Raw genomic sequence first — 26,450 nt, forward strand, 5'->3', positions numbered from 1 at the left:
GAGGCGCGGAGCTCGCGGCGCGCTGCGCAGCCCCCCGCCCGCCTGCCGAGAGCTGCGCCCCTGCCCCTCTCGGATCGCCCCAGGACCCGGCGAGCGTGGAAGACGCCGCCCCTCCTCCGGCTCCCCGCGGCCTCGCCCGCTCCTCCCTCCTTCCCGTCGGGAGAAACTTTGGCGCTAAGGAGCGGCCCCCTCCCCCAGGGCTCCGCCGCGCCGTCGGAAGGACAGGAGAGTCCGGGGACCCGAGTTCCCCAGCAACCTCCAGAGGAGCGCCCGATCCCCTCGCCCGGGCGGCGTGGCGCGCGACGCTCACCTCTCCGGTCTGCACGGTCCCCCACCCCGGGCAAAGTCAGCGTCTCGGTGCGGCGGGAGGCGCCCCGTTCTGCCCGGGAGCTTCTGGCTTTCCTGTTCCAATCCCGCTTCTCCTCCGCTCTCGGCGAGTCTCTCAGAATCACAGAGCGGCAGGGGAGGAATAAAAACCGCACAAACACACACACACGCACGCACACAAATCGGTGCTTAACTCTTCCTCCTCCAGGCGCAGCGCGCTCGGGACAGCGACTGGGTTGCAAAGTCGGAGGCCCCGAGAATGGCCTGCGCGCGGCTCCCTGCCCACCCCGTTTTAGCAAACCGGGGGGCCGCTGCGGATCTGCTCTAGTGGCCGCTTTCCGGAAAGTTCGGACTTGGTCAAGGCTTGAATGTTTCATTCCTGGTGCAACTAAGTCATTTCTGCGTTTTTAGCGGGGGAGGGGGGATACTGACGCCCAATGAATAGAGCAACCCTAAACTCCGAATTCGGGAGCAGCCAGGCAATCCAGGTAGGTGAGATAATCTGTGCTATTGGTTAGGAGAGTTCAGTTCACCTAAGACGTTAAGCCACGCGGTGGCATGTCGTTTGCTTTTTAGTCTGTTGTGTGAACTTGGCGGTTATGATTTCTAAACCATGGTTTATGGCTTGGTGTGAAGTGCCAACTCAGCTATGAATGATTTATTCACAGAGTTTAATTATGGCTCAGCAGATAAATGTTAGGATAATTAAAACACATTGAAATACTTTGAAAATAAAATAAATACTTTGAAAATAATTGCAGGCACATATTGAGTCTAGAACGGGTTTTATTAGATGTTTGGTCTGGGTCCCTGGCTTTTTGGCTTGGCTTTTGAGGGTGCAAATTTCAGCAAAGAGAGGGGAAGGGTCCATGAGAGGGGGGGTCCAAAAAGTCAAGAAGGCAGTGTCAACCCTCAATTGAAGCAACACACCAAAAATGGGCAGGGTTTCAGTTATGGTTGTGGCCGCCGTCTTGACGTTTTTGACTCCCTCCCCCATGGACACTCCTGCAAAGGGGGCCTTCGTTCTCAATAGGCATGTGGTTCAAGAACAGGCAGGCAAGTTGTTCAGGGCCCAATGCAGTGCCATCTGCCAAGGGCTGGCTACCTTCCTGATTGAGAATGCCACCCCTGGCCAGGTGCAGGACCATGGCTCAGAGGAATGTCCTCAAGCCAGAATGATGCCCTCCAGATCTCCCAACTGTAAGCCAGCACACCTCTGTTCCCCCCCATCCGCAAAGAAACAATTTTGGAGGATGGCAATTCTGTTTCCATTAATGGCATTTGGTACCAGTGGCTGTAAGGTTCCCATGCCTCCTTGGAAATGACCCTCTCCAATGGAAAAATGCAGTTTTCTGAAGACCTGTTTACTTCACTCAAATCATTTTAAACTATTAAGCATTCTTCTTCCCATGGTAGTACCTGATACGATGGCAGATGCATGTAAAACACACCCATTATCCTGCTTCAAGTATTCCACCGCAGAGCTGAACAGGGTCTGCATACAGTACAATATAAGCTTGCTTTGGGTTTCCTTAAATGTCCGTTTGATTCATGCAGGCGATGGGAAGACCAGACCAGACAAGCCAGAATTCGCTCTAGGGCAAGGGAATCGATGACTTTTCTTTGGGGATAATAAATAGGCTTTGTTGATACTGTACAGCGGCGTTTCTCAGCCTTGGCAACTTTAAGATGTGTGGACTTCAACACCCAGCATGCTGGCTGGGGAATTCTGGGAGTTGAAGTCCACATATCTTAAAGCTGCCAAGGTGGAGAAACACTGCTGTACAGTATTCACTGGACAAATGCTACTACTGTGTGCCAATTTCCCCAGAGAGAACATTTCACAGAATTTTAAAACTTGCATGTTTAGCATATAGCATCAACGTTTTACTTGGGCCAACACTCCCAATCTATTTATTCTCTGGACATCTTAGACTACAGCCCTCGTCGTCTCCTCCTGCTAGGGAACTTGGGCTACAAATGCAGCAGCTGTTGGCTCAGGATAGTGGGCAACATATTGCTGAACATCTGGAGAAGGCCAGGAGTGAAGTTGATTGAAGCTGTATCTGCATACTTTCAGTCAGAAAATGGACTCCCACACCACTACATAATTCTACATGTTCCGACAATTGATTTTTATCTAAGGCACCATCTAAAATTCATCTCCACGTGCGTGCATACACACAGAAGGAATCCACATCCTACCCAAAGCAGAGAGGCAGATTTGAGACGCAGCAGCTTATTTTGTTTGCTTCCAGAACTGTCGGGGGTTAATCATTTGTCTTGTGCCCATAATGCTAGATCTAATTTTATAGCCATAATACTCAGCTATGAGTAATTCATTCACTCTGCTAGATGCTTCTAACCTGAATTTAAGCTGCAGACCTCTTGGCTACAACATCTGACCCAATTTTGAGGCTTTACCATTTCTCTCCCTCATTTTCCACCATGTTATTGTATTTTATAGTAAGATTACAATAAACAAACAAAATGCAAAAAATACAAGAGGTAAACAATGATACACTATAGTTAATAAACTACAAAAAAAAACCCCACCCTAAACCAAGTTCCTGAGAACTTTTACACTCTTTGAATGCCCTGAATAAAATGATTACCTGACTATAGTATTGGAAGATCTAACATATTTTCTATGTCTCGTCAGGGCAATTATTGTGATTGCGGTGGTGCAGTCTTTTCAACAATCCTGGTGCCATGTGTGGCCAGAACTAGAGTTTATATTAATTTTATTTTTTATATTTTTATATTTTAATTCTAGATGAGGCAAAAGGTCTCCAGCAGCAAATGCTGGATGGTGGTGTTATTTAGCTTTATTTTTTCTTGAGGACTAGTCTCATATGGACTAGGCAGCTCCTCAAGAGTGGTGGTGAATGCTAGCATGCTATCAAACAATCAAGCTGGCACTTCAATCAGGTTCTATATGTGGAATGGGAGAGAGGCTTCATCCTGCCTTTCCCCTCAGCCAGTCAACCATCTTGGGACCAATTCTGATGGATAGCAAAGCATGTCTCCTTAGTGCACCAACCTCTCCAATTACCTTCACACAAATTCCTGTTCTCCCTCAAATTCTGCCTCTTCACGCACCATATATAGTTGGTTGGGACAACCCATCACTAGGCATATGTTTTTGTCTGTCCTGATCCTGCTTAGCCATCACAGAGGAAGACAATCAATCAAGTATTAAAAAGTCCATTACTTTCTAGCTTTCCAGCTCTCCAGTGGCGGACTGGCTCCATCTGTCACAACTTGACCGGTTGGCAGAGATGAGCAACTGGCTGGGAACTAAATCACACTGGAGATGCACACTGAATTCAAAGCTATCACTGACCACCGTACCTGAAGGGTAGCGAATGAAGCCATTCCGAGCACCCTTTGTCCGAGCAGGAAGTACTCCGTATTAGCTGCATCAGGCGAAGAAAACCTGCAGCTTGGCCACAAAAGGGAATACATGGAAACACAACACCCACCTCAGCAAAACACTTTATTTCTAGGCTCTTTCCTCTATTTTTTGAACAGAAACATGAAATACCACAACAAATCTTACAAACATAATAGTAATAGAGAACAAAAATAATGCTCTTTCAACAGTGTCCAAATAAGCTAAGACATCCTTTACTCAGACAGTGCAAAGTTCAAGTACCTGGTCAAAAGTCTTTAAAAAATCAGAAGGACAGCCCCCTGCAGGTCTCTGGAAGAAAAAACTTCCAATTACAACCTTGAAAACATTCTCTAGTTAATCCTTAATTTATCCTCTCCACAGTGGCCATAATCCCCTATTCCTTTTAATAGGTGTATTGTTTATGCCTGAAAAGTAATTAAAATAGGTTACACAGCAGCCCATTTCACTACCAATGAAATGCAGATGGCTGGCCTCATCTGGAAAAATTGTTTCTTTTATTCCACAGCATTGCAAAGTCGAGCATCACTCCTGGGGCTTGCAATCCATGCAGACTTCTTTGCCACCTTGGAAAAGCAGATAGCTTGCTGCCGCCTTTTCTTCTCCAACTTCCCAGCCGACAGCTCGACTCTAGCCCCACAGCGGCAGGAGCATTTAAAATCAAAGCAGCCTTTAAAAAGGACGGTGGGGAAGCCAACTCTTACTGTACCTTTGGTGAATGTAAAACAGTGGCTGAAAGATGCAAGGGACTAATAGAGTTCTCATTCACAGAACTCGAGTACTGTATCCCACAGCGGGGATTCCAGAACCAGGGAGTGGGATTTCTTTCCGATTACTCAACCTTTCAGCAACGTCAAATCTTGGCACAGGCCTTCATATCGGGCAGTTGGAAGTTTAGAAACAGCAGCACCACAAAGCCTGCAATCTCCTTGTGCTCGAGAGCTGGAGGAGCAGCAGCAGCAGCAGGCCCAGGCAGGGCCGGTTTCTATGGCAGGTGCAAAACGGGAGGCGCCGGGTGCCTTAATCCCTCGGTATCGATGGCAACTGAATCTGTAATTAAAGAGGAGGGACTTCGGGGAGAGCCGCTGCCACTCACTTCTCAAGAGGCAGAAGAGGGGAGAGGAGGGGGCCGGGTGGGAACAGCCGCTGAAGGGCTCAGATGGGGAGGGTCTCCAGAGAGGGGACTCTTGTTTTGCAAAGGCGAGAGAGCCCCCTTACCTTAGGCCTCCGCCCACAATCCGCAGAGGGCAGGGAGCTCTGCTTTTAAACCACTTCCAACCCTCCAGAGTAGCCCAGCTGAGAACCTTTTGCTACCAGCTCTTGGGACTGATCCTAAGCTGAAATCAGGAAGCATCTGGGAGCAGCCTGTCCAACCAACCCGTTTTATTAAAAGGCAGCAGCTTTCAGCAGCCCCAGCTCCCTTTGTCAGAGGCCACCAAAGACTAACGCAGCTCTCCTCCTGCAATGCCTAAGCTGGCTTGTTTTAGGTGACATCTCAGGTGTCTTACCAAGAAGTTAAAATATGAATGTACTAAATCAATTATGAATGAAAACCCAGCCACTGGATCCTGCCAAAGAGATGGGTGCTAAAAATGGATAGTTGAGTGCTTGAGGCCGATTGTCAAGGAAGGGAGAGGAAACAGTGAAATAAAAATGCTCCAGTCGATCAGTTACTAAGCATCACGAATTGATCTCCAACAATCTCAGTCTGTAAGGCAGATGCTTATAGTCCCTTAGTAGAGCTGAGGTCTGGGTCAAAGGGGCCTGATTCACAAGACTCTGTAAATGTAAGCAAACTTCAGCCTCTGGAAAAGCAGGTTTGGGTGAAGTTATGGGATGTCCACCAAATTCCACTTTATTCTGTAATAAACCTCTTTGTTTATAAAATTGATCAATATAGCCCACTATATTTTTTAACTGCACCTGGGGTATGGAGGGCCAGATGAGAAATACTCCTAATCTTCAACATTTGTCACTGGTCATGGTACAGTATTGCCAGCTAGCTTGGTACTCACCTCATATTCACCATACTGGCACTGAAGCAGCGTACAAATGACACAGTAGACGTGCATACAGCAATGATGTGAAAATGCACTACAGCATCCTAGAACAAACTCTGCAAAGATCCACCCAAGCTGTATTTTCCAACTGGATGAGTAGGGAATTTGAGGCCAGGCCTCTGAAGACTGAGTCTGCACCAAATTCCTTAGTGCTTCTCCATTTGCATTTTTTTTTCCTCCAAAGGTACATTGCACTCCCTGTCTACACAGATGCCACTATCAAGCACATATCTGAAGACCGCCATGTGGTTAAGTTCTCTAAGTTTAAAAAGAGTCTCCTATCTCTGCCTCATTCTCAATTTGATTGCTCTCCACAGACTTGATATGAACAGAAAAAATGTACAGAAATGTATTTAATAGCTGCTCCTGAGACTCTGGAATAGAGAGCGACTTACATCCCCTCAGCCTCACATATCAAACCACGGATCCATTTAATTCTGCATCCAGCTATGGCTGAACAAACATTTTTGGGAAATACACAAATGAAACGGGAAAGCAACCATCTTCTTACGCTGTACTTACTCCAGTATTTGGTATTCAGAAATATACAGTTATGTATATACAGTTATGAACAGAGGGCCGACTTTGCTAAAATGAATAATAGCTGGTGCTTAAAACTGTCTTTATATTTAGGCCTTTTTGAAAGATGCGAAAAGCTTTCTAACTACCTGGAATTCAAGGGACAAGAGAAATTATGTAACACAATAAAGGTGCAGGTTACACAGTCTGTGCAAATCGATGAGATTATTCGACTTTGTCAGCAGGACAACAGAACATTGAGCTATAGATACTGCAAAAAGGTGCTTTTAACAATTTGATTTTTAAAAATTGTAACAATTCAGGATCTTCCTACTTTCTGCTACATTGGACCAGGTGTTCCCCAAGAACGAAATACCACTTAAAAAGGCCAGGAACAGACAAGGAGAGTCAATTTGCAAAAAAAAAAAACCAGCTTGCTTTTTGCTGAGCTCCAGCAAAAGACTCCCTCTGCCTCCCACTGCCGGGGAGTCAAAGCTATTCTCTCAAGCGATGCCTAAAACTCTGGGCTCATATCCAAAGCAACAAACCAAATCTTGCTCTCTTGCTTTGGGGAGAAGGATCCTGTGAGCAAAACTATTCTCCACATAGCAACAACGGAGTGAACTGGCAGAAGAATCAGGGGAGGGGGGCTGGTTTTAAGGGAAAAAACGGCCTTTTGCCATATAATAGGGAACCGGAAGGGGCTGGTTGTCAAGCATATCCTAGGGCACCTTTCTCCAGCCAGTAAAATTAGTCTCCATTTCCTTCAAAAGAGCTGGGTTCTTTCTGTGTGCAGGTCAGTGCTGACAGACAGCAAAAGCCACTTAGATCAAATACTGGGAATCCGGCAGAGTCATAGATAAGTGTGGAAGTGATGCAATGGAAAACTGAATAAACTCACAAAAATCTGCGGCTTATTGAACTGTGTTTGGCTGCCCTAGAAGCAAATGTTAAATCTTCACAGCCTATCCCACAAGGGCTTACTTAGCACAGGCTGTATGTTTCAGGGTTAGAAGCCATCAGAGACAGGGCACCAACAAGAACAGTTGGAAATGATTTTAATGTTTGCAAAGAAAGGCTGGTAACAGAATAGTCATTTCTCCTCTGCATTACGGCTGAGCCCAGTGCAGTCTGCAAGTTGGTTATGCGCTTCTTGGAGATCACTCATCTGTAGGGCAAGAAAATCCCCCCACTAAGTGCTAAATAAATATTATAAATAAAAGGCCACCGCCTCTGCTTAGATGCTCTGATTCAGGCAGCAACCGAGGAAATGGGCAGCATGCTTCCTTGCTTGGAGGGCCCACTGTCTTCAGGGAGCTTCCTCACCAGGAAGTTAAAACAAGAATACTGACTGCATTGGGATGCATACAAGCAACAGCCGCTGGGAGTTCTCCCTTGGCAAGTAGCACAAAGGGCCTTGGGACCACTCACCAGCCCCACTAGGTGCAGGCCCCAACTCTGGACAAGTAGTTCTCATAGTTCTCTTCACAGCGTCTTACGCAGTGGCAGAAATAGCTCACATCAGCAATAGCCTCCAGGAGGTCTGTTTGAACCAGGCAGATGTCATAGAGCTCCGAAGTAGGAGTTGTCCGGGGACAGTCACTTCCTTGCCCTAAGAAGACCTGCTGGGCCAAGAAAAGAAAGGTTCTTCACAGAGGTCAAAATCCTTTAATGCACAAAGCAGAGGGGCCCAGGTGGAAAGGGCAAAAGAGCAAACCGCCACCCCTTTTTCAATACTACTTGATTTGTCAAAAGAGATACCAAATTTTAAGCCCATTTGGGAGGCTTCCTTCTTTAGAACTTAACAGCCCAAACCTTCTAAGCAAGTTGGAGCATTTGCTTTCCAGATGGTTTGCACCTCACAACTTCCTTCTCAGCAACCAACCACGGTGACTAACCACTCAAGCTATAGAGGCAGGCAACCTCATTGTTGTCATTAATATGCTCAAAGGGACATGGGCTATATAGTGAGGACATCACTGGACAAGCTAGGGTTGAAAATTTCAGCTTGGTTTGGTGGTGGGGGTTGTTCTTTCATGTATATAAAAACTGAACAATCATACCACAATTCTCAATGGTACAGGGGCCTCTCAGGGTTGCAGAAATGAGGCCTTGCATGCAGGGTATCAGTGTCTCACCCCTCTTGACAACAAAGGACTGGAGTTCCCACACACCATTTCTTTCAGTGGGCATGGAGTTAGAAAGGGAAGCATTCCAGCAGAGAGCGTGGGTGGCTGAAGTTTTGGGAGCCCAGACTATTCTGGGGAGTGACTATGTAGGGCTGATGCTGCAATGCCTGGCAATAGATGTTGGAGGACATGAGACTTCCTCTTCCCATTTTCTCTAGCTGGAAAAGCCCACTGCAAAGGGTCCTTGCTGAAGAAGAGGTGCATGGGGAAACTGGGCCAAACTCTCCATTTATGGCACAGTCCTGTCCTCACCTGTCCCAGTGTGCACATGACTTCAAGGATCATACAAGCAGCAATATTGCTCTCTCTGTACCCTTCCAGGCTGAGATGTAGCCTTCGTCTGCCTTATACAGAGGGCTCAGCAGAGAAAACGCATTGGCAAAGAATGCTCCTCCTCTTCGCAGCACCAAAACATCCCCCTCCTGCCCTGAATCTAACGAACAGCACACTCTCAAGGCAGCTTTGAAACTCACTCACGAGCTGAATTAGAGCGAGAGGACAGCACTTGGGAGCGTACCCAGATCTACCCACTAACAGGGAAGAGCCGAGCTTCAGACTTAAGGGGATGGTGCAAGGTCTTGTCAGAGAGATCAAGGCTGGCTTGGAGCTGGCAAAATCTTTCTGGCCTCTGAAACCACAAGATCTGACCTGGAGTCAGGAGGAGGAAAAAAGGGGGCATGGAATCACCAGGGGTCATCTCTGCCCCCTTGCTTTCTAAACATAATTTGATCTGAGCTGGGAAAGGATGAATAACATCTCCCCCTCCCCATTCTGCAAAAGAGACTCAAGCTGTTCTGTAGGGCACGATAGGACAAAAAGCTCCAGGCAGAGCTTTTAGCCCCCTCCACCAAGACCTGAGCATCACTGATCAGCTTGAAGGACCATTGTCAGGAAATGAAACAGCCCCAGCCTCCAGCAACCACTAGCAATTTTCCCTCTACCATGAGGGGCACTGAGCCTCAAGGAACTATTGTGGTGGCTTGAATCCAGCAACAGCCAATTAACCTCACCGGCCCAGCTTCTCCTCCGTCCCGATTCAGCCAGCACGCGCCCTCCCCCAGCTGCCTCCTTTCCTAAGCAAAAGCTTTTAGGCCAACATAAAGAGCAGATATGACAGCCAGAGCCCTTCTCCTTCGCTCTCCCAACTTCTATGCTCCAGCACAAAAGCTGCCCTTTAAGCACACAGGGCTGGGAATAAGCTTTGGGCTGCTAAGAAGCAGGTTGCTGGGCTCGGGTGGGAGGAGCAGGTGGGAATGACTCACGCTGAGGACGGAAGGAGCCGTGCCGCAAGGACAGGCATCCAGCGCCCGCTGTTCCGTGCCAGCCAACCCTTCTCTGCTAATCACCTGTGGCTGTGACAGGTGGCTCATTTAACAATTCCTGCCACCTTTGGGACAGCCTAGAAGGGGAACAATGCTCTCCGTGCCAGCGAGGCCGAGGTGTTCCAAAGGTAGCCAAGGCGACGGGCTTTTCTGCTTAAGGACAAAATAAGTGGGTTTGGATGGAGGGGTCACAGTTGCAAGTCTCTACTCAGTGCACAAAGGCTCAGGGGTATAGTCTCTGAAAGCATAGCTTATTTGCTAGGATTGCCAAGAGGTCTGCCGAATCATTATGATTATAATTATGAACTGTGAATTGCCAACAAAAGAATCTTACATTGAAAAAGGATTGGAGCAGTGCTTCTCCCTAACAATACCTGAGGATGGACAATGGTGTCGGAATCAGTCAGCCGAATATTGTCATCTATACAGATATGCTGGACTCCCGGGTCCTGAGGATCAATCCAAACGGGCTTTCCACCTTGGCTGGAATAATTATTCTTGGCCCACCTGCAGCACACAAAGACACGCAACCTATAGCAATCAGCTGAGACATGCATTCGTTTTGCTCCTTGGACTTCCAGAGAAAAAGAGCACAGAAAGGAGGAGGGGAGGCAAGGAATTAATGCACAGGATCGTAAGGGCTGGTCCCTCTTTAATTAAAGTATCTGAACCTGTCTACAATTTATTCTGTTCCCAAGATTCAGGGTTCCAAAGGATTTTGATTATCATCTCTTTATTACTTACCAAAACATAAACAGGAAAATGATGCCCAGTAGACTGAGGGGACAGGAAGTTAAAATGAAATGTGCTGAGCACATATGGTCTAAATTTTGGTCACTGGTTTCGGAACCCTTTTGCAAGAACATAGACAAATTCCCAAGTTTCTGTGTCAAATAACAAGGACTAAGGAACTTGAGCTTTGTTTTCAGAAATAAGCAAAAGTATCAGGATGCCAGATGTACAAGCTGGGTTTAGAAGAGGCAGAGGAACTCGGGACCAAGTTGCCAATATCCGCTGGATAATGGAAAAAGCCAGGGAGTTTCAGAAAAACATCTATTTCTGTTTTATTGACTATTCTAAAGCCTTTGACTGTGTGGACCATAACAAATTGTGGCAAGTTCTTAGCGGTATGGGGATACCAAGTCATCTTGTCTGCCTCCTGAAGAATCTGTATAACGACCAAGTAGCAACAGTAAGAACAGACCACAGAACAATGGACTGGTTTAAGATTGGGAAAGGAGTACGGCAGGGCTGTATACTCTCACCCTACCTATTCAACTTGTACACAGAACACATCATGCGACAAGCTGGGCTTGAGGAATCCAAGGCTGGAGTTAAAATCGCTGGAAGAAACATTAACAATCTCAGATATGCAGATGATACCACTTTGATGGCTGAAAGCGAAGAGGAACTGAGGAGCCTTATGATGGTGAAAGAAGGACGTGCAAAAGCTGGCCTGCAGCTAAACCTCAAAAAAACCAAGATTATGGCAACCAGCTTGATTGATAACTGGCAAATAGAGGGAGAAAACATAGAGGCAGTGAAAGACTTTGTATTTCTAGGTGCGAAGATTACTGCAGATGCTGACTGCAGTCAGGAAATCAGAAGACGCTTAATCCTTGGGAGAAGAGCAATGACCAATCTCGATAAAATAGTTAAGAGCAGAGACATCACACTGACAACAAAGGTCCGCATAGTTAAAGCAATGGTGTTCCCCGTAGTAACGTATGGCTGCGAGAGCTGGACCATAAGGAAAGCTGAGAGAAGGAAGGTCGATGCTCTGGAACTGTGGTGTTGGAGGAAAATCCTGAGAGTGCCTTGGACTGCGAGAAGATCAAACCAGTCCATACTCCAGGAAATAAAGCCAGACTGCTCACTTGAGGGAATGATATTAAAGGCAAAACTGAAATACTTTGGCCACATAATGAGAAGACAGGACACCCTGGAGAAGATGCTGATGCTAGGGAGAGTGGAGGGCAAAAGGAAGAGGGGCCAACCAAGGGCAAGGTGGATGATATTCTAGAGGTGACGGACTCGTCCCTGGGGGAGCTGGGGGTGTTGACGACCGACAGGAAGCTCTGGGGTGGACTGGTCCATGAAGTCACCAAGAGTTGGAAGCGACTGAACGAATAAACAACAAAATCAGGATAATGTATGATTGGGGAAAAAAGAACTCTGCATTTGGGAGATGAAACCAAATACATGAAATATGCATAACCTCACCTGCAGACCTCAGTGCATCTAATCAGAGTTCTTTGTGCCCTGCTAATTCACGGAAAGAGCATGCAAGATGAGAATTTTTCTTCTACAGAAAAATGGAGTCGCAGCATCAGCTGAAGTCTCAGGCTGGTTTCAAAGGAACCCAGGAAATTCACCTAGTTCAGGGCAGGAGTTGCTCACAGTAGGATCCACAAAGGGATGCAGGATCCCTGATATCCAGCCTCTGCTTAAGTACTCTTAGCAAATATAGTCCACAATCTTTGGAGACAATCTGTACGTTCTGTTGAACACATCAAAAAACTCCCTCAAATGTTCAGCTGAAATCTGCTTCCCTATCATTTCTATCCGTTGCTTCTGCCCTTTGAAATATCAGAAGATGTCTATTTCACGCTTTATATGATAGACATTCAGACATCTGGAAACAAAATATGATTTTTTTCTTCTCCAGACAGAGCATAAGCAACTATTCCTCATAAAGTTTGGTTTCTAGAACTCTCTCAACTTTGCAGTCATTGTTCCCTGAGCACCATGCAAATGCAACCTTTTAAAATACCTTTGACATTTTCAGAGTACGTTGAGTACGCTCACAAAATGGGTCCCACAATGAGCATGGCCAGTCATCGAACACCCTTTACTATAAGGCAAAAAGTCAAGGCTGCTCCCTGTCACCCCTTCTAGTCCCTGGGATGCCAGCACCCCCAGCTTTCGGTTGTCTTTTGGTCCAAACTGATAAGAACAGTTTCCAAGCATTGAGCTATGGCCATTCAACATGATTACCTTCTATGCATACATAAAGCATCTGTGGGGGGCTGAGAGGTCTTGTTGTAATTCAGGATTGTAACTGAGGCTGGCACTTTGCAACATCCCAGTTTCCCATATATTTATTTATTCATTAATTTTAAATCTAGACAAATATTTTAAAAGTTAGGCGTGAGAAGGGGCCTGGTGGACACAAAAGAAATTGCAAGTGGACAGATTGATGCTCACAAATACCATACAGTACTGGAGATCCTAGAAATAGTGCATTGCATACTGATACTAAGCTAGGCTCAGATGGTTCAAAAGCTAGTTTTTCCTAATGAGCAATCAAAGCTGCAAATGAGTTAGGCAGCATGAAAAAGGAGCAAAAGGCAGGTGAATTACTCTTTAAGAGACTAGTGGGCAAGATTAACTCAGAGAGACCCTCTAAATTTCCCCAACTCAGTGCCCTGCAGACTAGCATAGTCAGTGAAAAGAAAATGTAAAACATATCTAGAGGCTGCCAGGTCGAGAAGACCACTTCCTAGGCCAAACTCAGCAGCCCAAAGCCCCCCTACTCCTAACTCCAGATATCTTGGCAGAGGCAGGTCCACTAAATACAAGGGAAAAAAGATGCAAATCAATCTGTCAGCAAAAATGTGCAACTGGAGGTAGGAAATAAAAAGATAATCATTTTAGTATCAACATCTTCCTCAAGGCTGAAAAGAATACACCAGTAGAAGTCTTTTTTTTAGTGTGATACAAGAAGACTATTAAAAAAAATCTCACTGGATTGTAATCTGATCATACGGGTAGTCCTCACTTAGCAACAATTGGGACTGGCAACTCCATTGCTAAGCGCTGTGGTTGCTAAGTGGAAAAATCACATGACCATGACGGACTAATGACATCACTTCCCATTCCATCATTAAGCAAATCACCATGGCCATCAGGCAAATCATGCGACTGTGACTTAACATTTTACTTCTGCATTCTCCATTAACTCTGCTTGTCACAAGCCAGTTGGCAAGCATGCAGGCGGTGATCATGTGACTGCAGGAGCTGCAATGGTTGTAAATGCAAGGATTGGTTACAAAGCTGTTTTTTTACACCATTGTAACTTCAAATGGTTGCTAAACGAGGCAGTCAGTAAGCGAGGACTATCTGTATTCGTTATTAAAAAGCCAATCACTGTAAATAAAAGTATGTAGGTCAGCCACCCCAGAACAAGAAAATGCATATCTCACCATTCAAAGTGATCCTGGAAACCACAGAGGCCTTCCCTGGAGCTGAAGTAGGCATACATTTTCCTGCACCCATCATCGCTGGAGAGCTGCTCAGCCCCATGGGTCAACACCACCTTTTTCTTGCTGCAACGTATCCTTCCAGATCTGAGGTCTACAGGCAACTGCCATAAGAATAATGAGGGAGACAGAAAAAGCATTATTCAAAGCACCAACCCCAGACTGCCTCAAACAGTCTGAGATGATCAAAGTTGTTTAAGAAAAGGGATCAGAAGGAACAGAAAAGAGACCATCTCCCTAAGTGGGCAAAGGCTAAGGCTGCTGATACAGGAAAAGAGCTCATCCTACAGAAAAGGAGGAGGAAGATACTAGCTGTTTCATCAACCAGCCTACAGGATTCACCCATGCTGTGCTGGCTGGGGAATTCTGGGAGTTGAAGTCCAAGCCTCTTAGAGTTGCTAAGTTTGAGAAACACTGATTTACATAGTCAAGGGGCACTGGAGGCTGGCTCTTCCCAGTCCAAGTCTCACTTCTTAACCGCTATATTATCAAGGTTAACACATATTTTAGTTTTAAAAAGGTCAACTTGATAACAATTGCCACGGGTGCACTGTTGGAAGATCGGAAGGGCCAGTTGGGGACAGATCATCCTAGAGAAGGTCTATCTATGTGGCTGCCAAGAGTCAATACCGACTCAATGGGACGTCATCCATCCAACAATTTAAAAACCCCAACAGGAAAAAAGGATTGATAATTCCATCCTTAACCCCCACGTGACATTTATGTACCCTGAGGTCTTTGAAAAACATTAAATGGGCATATAAAGTTCAGAGTGCTTTTTGCAAGTAAAGAGAAGAAACACATGCAAGTCAACCATGGGCTGGACCTTGAAGCCTCGAGAGCAACAAGAAGTCCTACAAGCCATACGCATAGGAACCCCCAGCCAGTGAAGTTCCGAGCAGCTTTTCTTTGCATTTTTAACAAACCGTGACCTTTATTTTGGAGGTTTTCTCCACGGTGCTACAGACCAGAATCTTTCTGTAGCAAAATCAAAAGCCAGGTTTCTAAACAAATCCACCAAAGTCAGCAGACGTCCTCCCTTCAGGACAGGATCCCTTAACAATAGGTAATGTGGCCTTTTGGCCCTTCTAACATAATGGAGTCAATACTGATCTGATGGCACATAATCAGTCAGTCAATCAACATAATGGAAGGCCTTCACAGCTTCTGAATTCAGAGCACCCCATCTCTAGCATTGGGGATTTAATTTTGCCTGTTCATCTCCCCCAAAAAAGGAAGGATCTGTCTGCCAGTGAGGTAGGATTTCTCTTTGCATAGTATCAGATCCACAATCTCAAATAAAGGAAACCCAACAGAGAGCTTTTCAATCCTACTGGGAGGTTACTTTGCAGAAAGAACCCAGTCATACATCTATTGAAACAATTAAATTATTTCTGTGGAGTCCTTGGTGCTCTCTGAGCCTTGTTATTTTCTTGCAGATGTTTCGTTGCCAGACTAGGCAACATCTTCAGTGCAACTTGCACTGAAGATGTTGGCTAGTCTGGCAACGAAACATCTGCAAGAAAACAACAAGGCTCAGAGAGCACCGAGGACTCCACAGTTCAACCCTAAGCTACAAATATTCTCTTTGACTGGTAAATTATTTATATGCTGCTCTCCATTTAAAAAAACAAACTTGAAGCAACAAGCCATTTCCAGAAAAGACTAAAAAAAGAGAGAATAAATTGGAGAGAAAATGCTACCCTCCTAGAACACTCTCTTCTAGAGGATCTCAGCTAAGGGAGCTGAAACATCTGCTGGGTTGGCCAAAAAAGCCAGCATCACTCAAGCGGGATCAAGCAAAGGGGAGATTCCATGTGCTTTTTGCCCACTCACCGAGATTCCTCCCAGGGCGGGGAAGCTGGGGTGCTGCCTCTCCAGGGCGCAGTTCACCGCCTGCAGGACACGAGGCAGGTCTGTGCCAAAGGTTCGGAAGATGACTGCAAACTCCCTCCCTTCTCGATGCAAGCTCTCCAGGAGGTAGAAGAAGGAAGGCAGCACTAAGTGGTAGTGCCTGGCCTGCTCACCTTTGATGGAGAGCCAAGGGTGAGGCTGACCCTCCCATTCTAGCAGCTTCAAGTGGTGCCTGTGAAGGTCCCGGAACTGCCTCCCCAAGGGTGTCTCCGTGAATCTGGTGTTGCGGCCATACTGGGAATAGAAACTCACAGCGCCTTGGCAGGGAGGATGCAAAGAGGGGGACTCACTGACCCACTGCCACTCACCTGAAAGAGAAAGGAATGGAACAGAGGAAGCGCTACTTCAAAACAAGTGTGTTTCCCACTTTTAAGATCAATTATTTCAAGCCTGCTTTTGTCATGCGCTGCCTACCTCTGAATAATTCTCAGACACTGGTTCTGTGGAACAGGCTCTGATTTATTCACAGCGTAGATACAGATTGGAAAAAAAGCTGAGAGTGACAGGAGCGCGCCGGTGCGGGGTTTAAATACCCCGCGCCGGTCAGCGCCCCCTCACTCGCGGTTACGTCACCCCCCTTTGTCCAACACGTTGTCCTGCCGGTAGGTGAGGGGTTGCGAGGCCCCGCTGGCGTTCCGGGATCGCCCATCATCGGTTTCTCTATTCCTCCGGTGATTGCTGTCAGCTGGGCGATCTCCGTTGCGTTAGCGCTAACAGCTTGGGTGTGCCTCGCGATCCGTTTAGCCATTGTTTCTTGACCTTCAGTCTTTGTGAGTTGATGGCTACTTATCTTGAGCCCCTTCCCCTGTTTCCTTTCTATTGTCATGTGTGCCATTGCTCTGATGTCTTCAGCTCAACGGCACTCATGACAGCTTTACAGTATGACATTGGTGCAAATGCGAATCTCGCCTTCTTTAACCATTTACCTTTATGTGATGGTTCAACTTACAATGATGTTGAAAAAGCGACATATGACCAGTTCTCACACTTATGACCGTCACAGCATCCCCATGGTCACATGATCATGATCTGGGAACTTGGCAACACATTTATGACCATCACAGCATCCCATGGCCACGTGATCGCCATTTTCAACTTTCGTGGCCGGCTTCTGGCAAGCAAAATCAATGGCGAACTGCGTGATTCGCTTAGCGACCACCATAACAAAGGCTGTAAAATTGGATCAGATTTGCTTAATGACCACTTCGCTTAGCAACCAAAATTCCGGCCCTAATTGTGGTGGTGAAGTGAGGACTACTTGTATTTGCATCCTGCAGTGACCTCTCAGAACCAATTTTGAACTTGATCAACCTTTGTGTTCTTCTGAATTACATTCTTACCAGGGAACTCTCAGCTGGACAACAGAAATGGATCGTGATGGTCCTTACCATCCTTCAAACTCCTGTACTTCAACCAAAGAAAGACCAATGGCTGCTGGCAATTATAAAATGGGCTGAGAACTTCAAGGCTTTTTCCATATTTAAGCACACAGCTTATTATAGACAGCAACCCCACATGGATGACATAAACCAATTTAGCCACTCATCCCTGGACATTCTTTGCTAATTTTTAAGCTGCAAACTGTTAACCCTTTGTTATCCCAATAGGTATCATTCTTCATTCCCATATCTAACGGTTTCTATGTTACATCTAAATACAAAATGCATCGCAGAAGTCTAAATTAAAAGTATACACTGGTTTTATTTTTAATATAATTTGAACAAGGGTGCAAAAATGCAGGTTGAGACTGGATGCAACCAAATTAACACTCACTTTGTGACTCTAAAAGGATCACCCCACCAGAGTGAGGCAACAGATTTTGGCCTTTTTGTGCATGAGTTTGTGTGGGTTGCATGATTAAGGAGCCAAATGTGTGCGAAGACTTAAGGCACCCATTTTGCTTCTTAAAACTCCCCTCAACACCCACTCACCCACCCCAGTCCTGGCTCTGCTCACTTTTGAAATGTAGGTACTAATTTATTGTACAAGGCTTTGCTTAAAGCTCCATGCAGATAAAAGTTGCACACGCCTGATTAGACTGTCAGCCTAAAACTAGGAAGTTTTAGCAGTGAAGGTCCTAAGGCTCAAATCAACTTCCATCACCTAGCCCAGTGTTTTTCAACCTTGGCAACTTTAAGATGGGTGGACTTCAACTCCCAGAATTCCCCAGCCAGCATGCTGGCTGGGGAATTCTGGGAGCTGAAGTCCACCCATCTTAATGTTGCCAAGATTGAAAAACACTGACCTAGCCTATTTCACCTGGAAACTGTGAAAGTTAGAACCAGAGGAAATAAAGCCTACAAGCCAACAGTGGATTAAAAGTGGAATGAATATTATACTGTATATCTGCTTTTGTCTCACATGCCATTGGTCCTATCACGGTGATGCTTCTGTTTTAAGCAGCCTTCCAGGTAGCCCCAGAGTAGCTTCTTGACTCAGCTTTTAAAAAGACAAATCAGAAACTCAGCAGTCAAGCTCTTTAAGGCCTTTCCTTGACAAGAAGCCGAACGTCCCTTCAATGATTCAGCCACCGGTGCAATCATTTAAACTTCTTAACAAGTTCCACTCCTTCCCTTACAACACTCAGTTAACACAAAACTGCTCCCAGTGTGCTACAATGCATCCCAAAATCCTGTCTGCTGATAGCCCTCACCTGTCCAGGAACAGGACTCCAAGCAGGTGTCCTCCAGCCTCTTTCCTATCCTGCTTCCTTCTCATTTACTCCGCTGCAACTCGTTATTTATAACGTGTTTAACATGCACTTGACTCTGTTAATAATTTGTCTAACATTGTGCTAGACACTATTAAAAAAAAAATCAAACAAATGCCTACCAACTGCTCATCGTCGAGCAGAATTAAATTGTTTTCAACCGATCTGTCATCCAAAGGCAGGATGTTTTAATGTTAAAGAGCGAGCCCACATAATGTTAGGATCCAAACGAGAGATGAACGTGCAAGAGAACTGTGAGGAGGGGAAATGCGCACGCAACTCATCTTTGTTACAGCAGCTGGAAATGGCAAGCCATTTCCAAGATACTGAATTATTATTATAATCTATTTCCTCAGAAGCAGTTAAATGCAACCATGGTTCTCTCCCCTACATTCACAGTCCTTCTTGAGATCAAGTTCAAGAGCTTTCTACCTACTTCACAACTCAGGAGCATGAAATATATCCCTTTTCCTACAGGACAAATTCTGCAAGAAAAAAAAAAAAGACCCAAAGTCTATTATGGAGGAGAGAAAGGACAGGCTTAACTCTTCTTTTGCCAGTTAGTGCGCCGGGCCATGTGTGGCCCATTCTGGCTAGGATCTTAGCCCAGGAACACATGTGACTGCAAAGAAAATAGCTTGAGAGGGGAAGATTTTAAATGGATTTGCCCACCAAAGCTACCATAACAACTTTTTCTTCCATGTGTCATAGAATTTAGGACAACAGTGCAGGAATTCAAATTAAAGCCTCCCAGAAAAATGGCTGCCGAACCTCCACTTGAACAAGCAGGTAAAGGAAAATCACCACTTCTCCGTATAATCAGTTCTACTATTGAACTGCTCTTATATTGGGAAGATTTTTCTAACAGTCAGTTTAAATCTAATACATGAAGAAATCTGCCTTTCTATAGCTTAGGTCACTGGAATAATGGAAAAGGAGAACAGATCTTGGCCTCCTTCGAGGGAACCTTCATGGTGGGATCGGAAGATCCTGAAGGATGCTAGGACATTCTCCTCCTACCCACCCCTTTTTTCCCCAGGCTAAACATTCCCAGTTCCATTAGTCTCCCACCACCCACAGGATTTAAATCAGTGGAGGGATATGGGTGCAGGAATTTGAGAAGCTCCTAGGGAAATGAGCATCATGGGGCTACCTATGTTGGAATACCAAATAACTTTTGTTAAAGCTGCCATCAGATTTTTTTTAAAAAAGCTTAATCAATGCTCTCCTCTATGATGCTTTTGCTGTGCTTAAGAAAGCTGTGAGGATCCAGGTGATCTTCTTTGCTATTTAATACCTACATGAAACTGGGGAGGGTCATTTAAGATGAGACTCCCAACAATCAATTAATAAATGAATGCATGTATGTAAGACACTGCTCTTTTTTACCCTGATTCAGGTTAGGTGAATAAGCAGCACGGAAGAACTACTGATCTCTCATGCAAGATTTTCTCAGCATGGCTGAGATAATATGCCCCAAATGGTGAAAATACTAAAAATAATACCACATATTATTTATTCATGACCAAAGCATGTCCCAACCATCAGCTCTCCCCAAAAAGCACACACACCACTGCAGGCAGGCTACAGGGAAGAAATAAGCTTCTTAAAACTGCTATTAGTGTAAAGCCCATAGCCAGATATATGCTTTCTTAAGATAAACCAAACTAAAAGAGGGAAAAAAGGCATTTATGCTTTCCAGAACTTTTTATAAGCAACATGGCAGTACAGGCAAGTTCTGGGTCTATAAACATTGTCGGTTTGAGCTCCCAGGTTTCTAGATTAAAATCAGACTCAAAATGGGTACTGCAGGCTGGCTGCTGTTGTAAGTATCACATTACATTACCATCCTGGGACAAAGTAATCATGAAGCTGTGAAGCCGATGTACACAATCCTTCACAGAGCAATTCTCTGCAGAGCTACTCAGCTCCAAGGCTCGCTGAGTTCAAAAGCTTCCTTCCAAGCAGGTGCAGGTAAAACTGCAGCTTTAACCTGTCTAGGTATGTAATAATGATGATGATGCTGATGATGCTAAAGTGCTCTGGGACATTAGAATTCAAACAGACAAGCACCTGCCACACAGCACCCCAGACTTAACAATTGTTGGTGAGAAAAAAAAAAGTCTGGATAGTGGACCTTGCAATACGTGGAGACAGCAGAAGAGAAGAGAAAGAACTGGAGAAAATCACAAAATACAAAGACCTGCAAACAGAAGTAGAACGACTGTGGCAAAAGAAAGCAAAGTAGTACCAAAGTAATAGGTGCCTTGGGTGCAATCCCAGAACAACTGGAGCACCGCTTGAACACCATCAGCACTGACAAAATCACTATCAGACAATTGCAAAAGGCAGCTTTACTTGGAACAGCTTACATCCTGCAATGATACCTTTAACACCATCAAACAACAACATCTGCCTATCCCACATCCTTGGGAAGGAATTGATAGGTGGACAAAAATGCCAAATCCAGTCTAAACATCTGGCTGACTGTGCAACCAACCATAATAATGTTGCCACCCAACTCTCAACAATCAAATTAGAGTCAAATCAATTAAACATAAAAGATAAAAATAAAAGATGGCAAGCACCAAAATGGCTTGAGCTTGAAGAAAAAAAGCTTTTCAATTCCAGGTTTTAAAAGTCCTGAAGAGGCAAACTTGACATGCTGCAAAACAGAGTATTATTTGTGAAAATAATCAAGTTTTCTATGATGCCCTATAGCTTTTAACATCTCTCCTAAAAAGCAAAGAAACTGTTCTTTCAGGAGAGAAGAAATGATCATTGCTTTTGATGAAGAGCAAAATGCATTTGGCATAGAACTGTACAAAACATTCTGAACTCAAAGCAATTCAAGCTTGAAATAGATTAAGTGGGTTATTCTGACCTCACTGGAAAGTATTGCAAGCTTTAAATGGCCTTGTTTCAAGCTCAAAATATTTTCAGTAAGGCTGATGTGTATTTATTACTCTTGAACATACAGTATACAATTATAGGCAAAAGCCTAACAGGTGTGCTAATTAGAACTGGAGATTTTGGAGAGAAAAAATCCAAATGTATTACATATAGTCCTCATGACACCTGTGAACAGAATCTGGAAAAGCTGAAATCAAGGAAACAGTATGCAAGCAATTCCCACGGACAATGAGCAAAATTTCAGCACACTGGAGAATATTCCTATCTTTTTCTTTTATCTTTCCCCACAAACTATTTGACCCCATAATGCCCTGTGAAATCTATCCATTTTCACCTCCACCCCCACAACACAAGTTATTTTTCAGAAAACAAAGAACGGAGGACATACAAGTTCTTTCTTGCCTAGTGCTATCCAGCGCTGAAACTCTTGCTCCATAATTGCAATACTTGATTTTTTCATCTATCCCAGGCCCCAAATCGGAGAGGTGAGTTATCAAATGTACCAAATGGTCTTACCTCTATGGCTAAGTTTTCCCCAGGTCACAGTACTCAGGTAATAGTTTAAGGCAGCACTGGGGCCCTGCTTGGTAACTGAATCGGAGACCAGGATGGTGTTGTTCAAGTCAATATGCAAAACCAACTTTCGTTTCTTAGGACTCAGGACTGCCCCAGAAAGAGGTCGAGAGAGAGGAGTGGTTCCCAAGGACTCAGAAGCCATTTCTTCCTCGTCCATCCTTTGGGGAGACTGGCTGTGCTGCCCTTCTGCACCGCCAACCATCTTAACTTGCTTCCCAGGACTTCTGAAGCTGTGCTCACAGCCATCCTTCTCAGAAAGAGAACCTCTTCTTTTCTTCATGCTAGTATTGTTGGAGATAGGTTCTGCATCTACCAGTCCAATTGTCACCTCAGCACGTAACAGCATCTGCCCGGGTTCTAAAGTACCTGTGCCTCTGTTGGAAAAATTACCTCCTGCCATCCAACAGTCAGAGGTATTTCTCTCCCTCGAGTCCAGTGGGTCACTCTGGTCTGGGATGAATTAGAAAAGAGCTGTTGCTTCTGGCTCAACTGTGGATGAAAATTATTAACACGCAATCACAGCATCCTTATCTTATACAATGTAGTGATTTACAGTAAGAGCATGCAGGAGTTTGGATTCAAAAAGAAAAGGGTATGGAGATGCTCACACAGCATCTGTTGGTATCTCCTTAAAGCAGCTGCCTCTTTCCTTGGAGCAGCATGGCTCCGTCAGCAACAGTAGCATGAACTTGGGAAAGCATTTATTTAATATAAGGAGTTGCTGAAAGAGGTTATACCCACACCTACGTGCCCCCCCCCAAACACTTTCAAATCCAAATTGGGTCTTGAAAATCTAGACTCACTCAGTAGTGATAGTTATCACATTGGCTTTTGGAAAACCGTAACTTCTCCACACAGTTGAAATTTGGTCCATGAATAAAAACAGGGCTCAGTACTTAGACATAAGCAAAGACACTGCATAACAAACTGATCCATAGCAGTGCCAATACCCTCCACAATTATCCATGCTGGAGACTGAAGGTGCAATCTCCCACAAGCTCTACCACCCAGCTACTATTCCTTTTCTTTTATCTACACACTTACTACTGGTTCTATCACCATTCTCGTGAGATTAATCTGAAACACTACCCTTAATTTAGCCAAGGCAGAATGTAGGGGTCCAGATCCTGACATAACTTACTAATCAGAACTAGGAATTTCCATAAAGACCAATCTTCACCAAACAGATGCGCTCCAGCTGTGTTAGACTTCAGATCCTATTATCCCCACCCTATGTAAGTCACTGCTGTAAATATAGTGTAAGCCACTAACAGGGTGTGTATGTGAGTGGTGTTTTAAAGAGGATTAGTCATTGCTAAATGCATGGAAATTGGAATCAGCTCTTTTACTCATGACAATTTAATATGGAAGCTCAGCATTCAAAGGACATCCTACCAACATCACAGTCACTCCTCACATGTATTTTTCATCACTGCCTACATCATCCTGCTTCTCCTCCCCCCAAAGGAAAACCAAGTTAGCTGTAACTGAAGAACAAATCCTAGAATCAGTGGATCTCAAAAGGTAATACCTGTGAGGTTTTTAACTTAAAACTGACACAATAGATAATGATTGATATATTCATCATTAAAAGTGAGATGGGACCTCCCAACTATGTGCCAAAGATACACAAAATTCTGCAGTCAGTAAAGTGGTAAATAGCCTACCCAGTGGCACCAGTATAATCCAATCTTATACCAATTTGCCTTATTTACCAAAAAAAATTACAGCCTAAGCATACGCAGAGAGCCAGTTGGGTGTAGTGGTTAAGGCATCAGGCTAGAAACCGGGAGGCTGTGAGTCCTAGTCCCACTGTAGGCACGAAGCCAGCTGCGTGACCTTGGGCCAGTCCCTCTCTCTCAGCGCTAGGAAGACGACGGCCAGGGCAAACCACTTCCAAACATCTTGTCAAGGAAACTAGAGATTTGTCCAGGCACTCGCCAAGAGTCAACACTGACTCGAAAGCACCCCCCAAAAAAACACCATACGCTTATCCTAAGGTAACAACCACAAGCAATGCTCCCTGAACGCAGCGCGCGCATATCTTGCATAAGGAGCATCACGCTGCGCTGTTCCAGCGCGGCTCACAAGGCAAAAATGTATTATGATTCCGCACGTGAGCCCCACGCACTGCCGAAAACAGTCCCTTCCTCTCGTTTTCCACTGGCCGATCTTAGCAACGGACCTCGCCGTCATTAACTTCTCTGGATTTCTCACCTGACCTGCTCCCTCCTTTTACAGCACGAAACCTGTTCGCTCGGCGTCTCCCCGCACAAAGCGGCAGGGCCAACCTAATAGTTGTGTCTGCGTAAGACGCACGCACCGCTTGTTATTTAAAACTAAGCTCGGCGGGTGGTGCAAACGCAACCTCTCCCCCCACCCCAAAAAAAACCACGCGGGGAGGAAAAGGCGACCTCTACATGATCCCCGGTACCCACGACTTCTCGCGGGCTCCTTCCAGTTACGCGGGGAGGATCCTTGGGGTTCAGATTCTGCTTTTGCTTGTTCCCTCTCTTTCCTACCCCAAAAGGAGCTGAGACCCAGCTCGCCCTCTGACCGGAGAAAGCGAGGCCCTTTTCCCGCATTTAACGTTACCAAATTCCCGGCACCCGGCATCCAACTTCCTCTCCAGAGCTTTCTCACTGCAACCGAGTGGTTTTTCCACCAACGCCTAGAAAGCCCTCTGGCTTTAGGCTTCCTATTTCAATGCCGGCGAACGTTGCGCCCTCTGGTGGCGGGAGAATGTTTGCTCCAGTCAGTTTCTCTTCCGCATGTGATGGCAAAAGACAAATGCCATCCATGGCCTTCGTTTTCTCGTCCCTTTAGCAGGAGTGGGGTTTGAGATGTCGCTGCACTGCCTTGACAGCCGAAAATGCAAAGGATCTGCAAGCTCTAGTCATAAAAGTCAAGGAGCACAGGAAAAAAATGGGACTAAAATTAAATATAAATAAGATTAAATTATGTACTAAAATTATAAGACTAAAATTAAATAAAAATATAAATACAACAGGTACAACAATTCAAGCCTTAGAATTGACAGTGAAGATATCAAAGTGGTGGATAGATTCTGCCTTTTAGGACTGAGCATCAACAGTAATGGAACAAGCAGTCAAGATATATGCCACACACTAGTACTTGACAGAGCAGCCATAAAGGCCTTGGCAAAGATATTCAAATACCATGATGTGTCTATACCTAGAAAGATCAGAATCGTGCAAGCCATAGTATTCCCTGTGACGCACTATGGAAGCAAAAGTTGGACTTTGATGACGCAGGATAGGAAGAGTGTTGACACCTTTGAACTTTGGTGTTGGAGAAGACTCCTGAGAATATTGTGGACAGCCAAGAAAACAAATTGACAGATCATCGAACAAATCAACCCAGAGTTCTCACTCGAGGCACAAATGACCAGGCTCAAATTATCCTACTTCAGACACATGACGCGAAGACCCAGCTCTTTGGAGAAGGCACTAATGCTGGGAGAGGTGGAAAGAAAGAGAAGAGGAGGAAGACCAGCAGCAAGGGGGATGGACTCAGTTACAGTGGCGATGAGTGCACTGTTGGGAGACCTGAAAGGCCGGGTTAGGGATAGATTGTCTTGGAGAAAATCTATCTATTGCTAAGAGTCAATGCCAACTTGATGCCACATAATAAATCAATCAGAGAAGGGTAAAGCAGTACAGTGGGCTGCTTCTTTTCAGAAGGAAGGCATTACATAAACCAGTCCTGCAAAAGCTGAAACCCACCAGAAATTTTCTGAGCAAAATCTCTTTTAGCTCCTAGAGCAGTGTTTTTCAAACTTGGCAATTTAAAATGTGTGGACTTCAACAGGACTTCATGCTGGTTGGGGAATTCTGGGAGTTGAAGTCCACACATCCTAAAGTTGCCAAGGTTGAAAATCACCATCTTAGAGTAATTATTCCCATCATGGCTGCTATCAGTCTTTCCTCGCACCTGATCCAAATAAGACCCAGTACTTCTAGTTATGAACAGACCATACATTTTTATTTTTTGCCTTCAGAACCAGAGATTGAGAACAGCTCTACAGTATCCTCCTATTTGCAGTAAAACAGGAACCTTCCAGGTCCATCCAGATCTCATGCAACCAGACTTACATATATCCAAGAATAATTTTACATAATACAGTAGTAGCTACTAAACTCAATGGGAACAAATCCCCCCCAGATTTTTAAAGAATGTAATTTCTCTCTATGCAGGCCTGCAACTAGGGTCTGTCACCCGG

At 45.1% G+C, this 26,450-nt stretch overlaps 2 protein-coding genes across 4 annotated transcripts in view; both read right to left on the minus strand.

Moving 5' to 3' along the window:
* Positions 1 to 1,863, minus strand: part of KLHDC8B (kelch domain containing 8B) — a 44,183-nt gene extending 42,320 nt beyond the window's left edge. The window contains exon 1 of one of the 2 annotated variants that reach the window (XM_063291441.1): positions 1,747 to 1,863. The gene's annotated coding sequence lies outside the window, so the exon portion shown is untranslated. Of the gene's footprint in view, positions 1 to 310; positions 580 to 1,746 lie in introns of those variants that run through there. The other variant, XM_063291440.1, reaches the window with a different exon arrangement.
* A 5,374-nt stretch (positions 1,864 to 7,237) lies between these two features.
* LOC134489036 (uncharacterized) lies at positions 7,238 to 24,837 on the minus strand. Of its 2 annotated transcripts, none has more exons than XM_063291449.1 (6): positions 24,765 to 24,837; positions 22,148 to 22,657; positions 15,931 to 16,316; positions 14,038 to 14,198; positions 10,207 to 10,339; positions 7,238 to 7,943 (listed from the first exon to the last, which is right to left on the minus strand). In XM_063291449.1, the coding sequence occupies exons 1-6, from the start codon at positions 24,790 to 24,792 to the stop codon at positions 7,761 to 7,763; spliced, it is 1,401 nt and encodes a 466-aa protein (XP_063147519.1). In that variant the 5' UTR covers positions 24,793 to 24,837; the 3' UTR covers positions 7,238 to 7,760. The 2 variants fall into 2 exon arrangements, with proteins under 2 accessions (XP_063147519.1, XP_063147520.1); XM_063291450.1 differs by lacking the exon at positions 7,238 to 7,943 and adding an exon at positions 9,786 to 9,982.
* Positions 24,838 to 26,450: the final 1,613 nt, after the last annotated feature.

The sequence above is a fragment of the Candoia aspera genome, chromosome 2 (assembly GCF_035149785.1).
Source record: "Candoia aspera isolate rCanAsp1 chromosome 2, rCanAsp1.hap2, whole genome shotgun sequence".
NCBI classification, from domain to species: Eukaryota; Metazoa; Chordata; class Lepidosauria; order Squamata; family Boidae; genus Candoia; species Candoia aspera.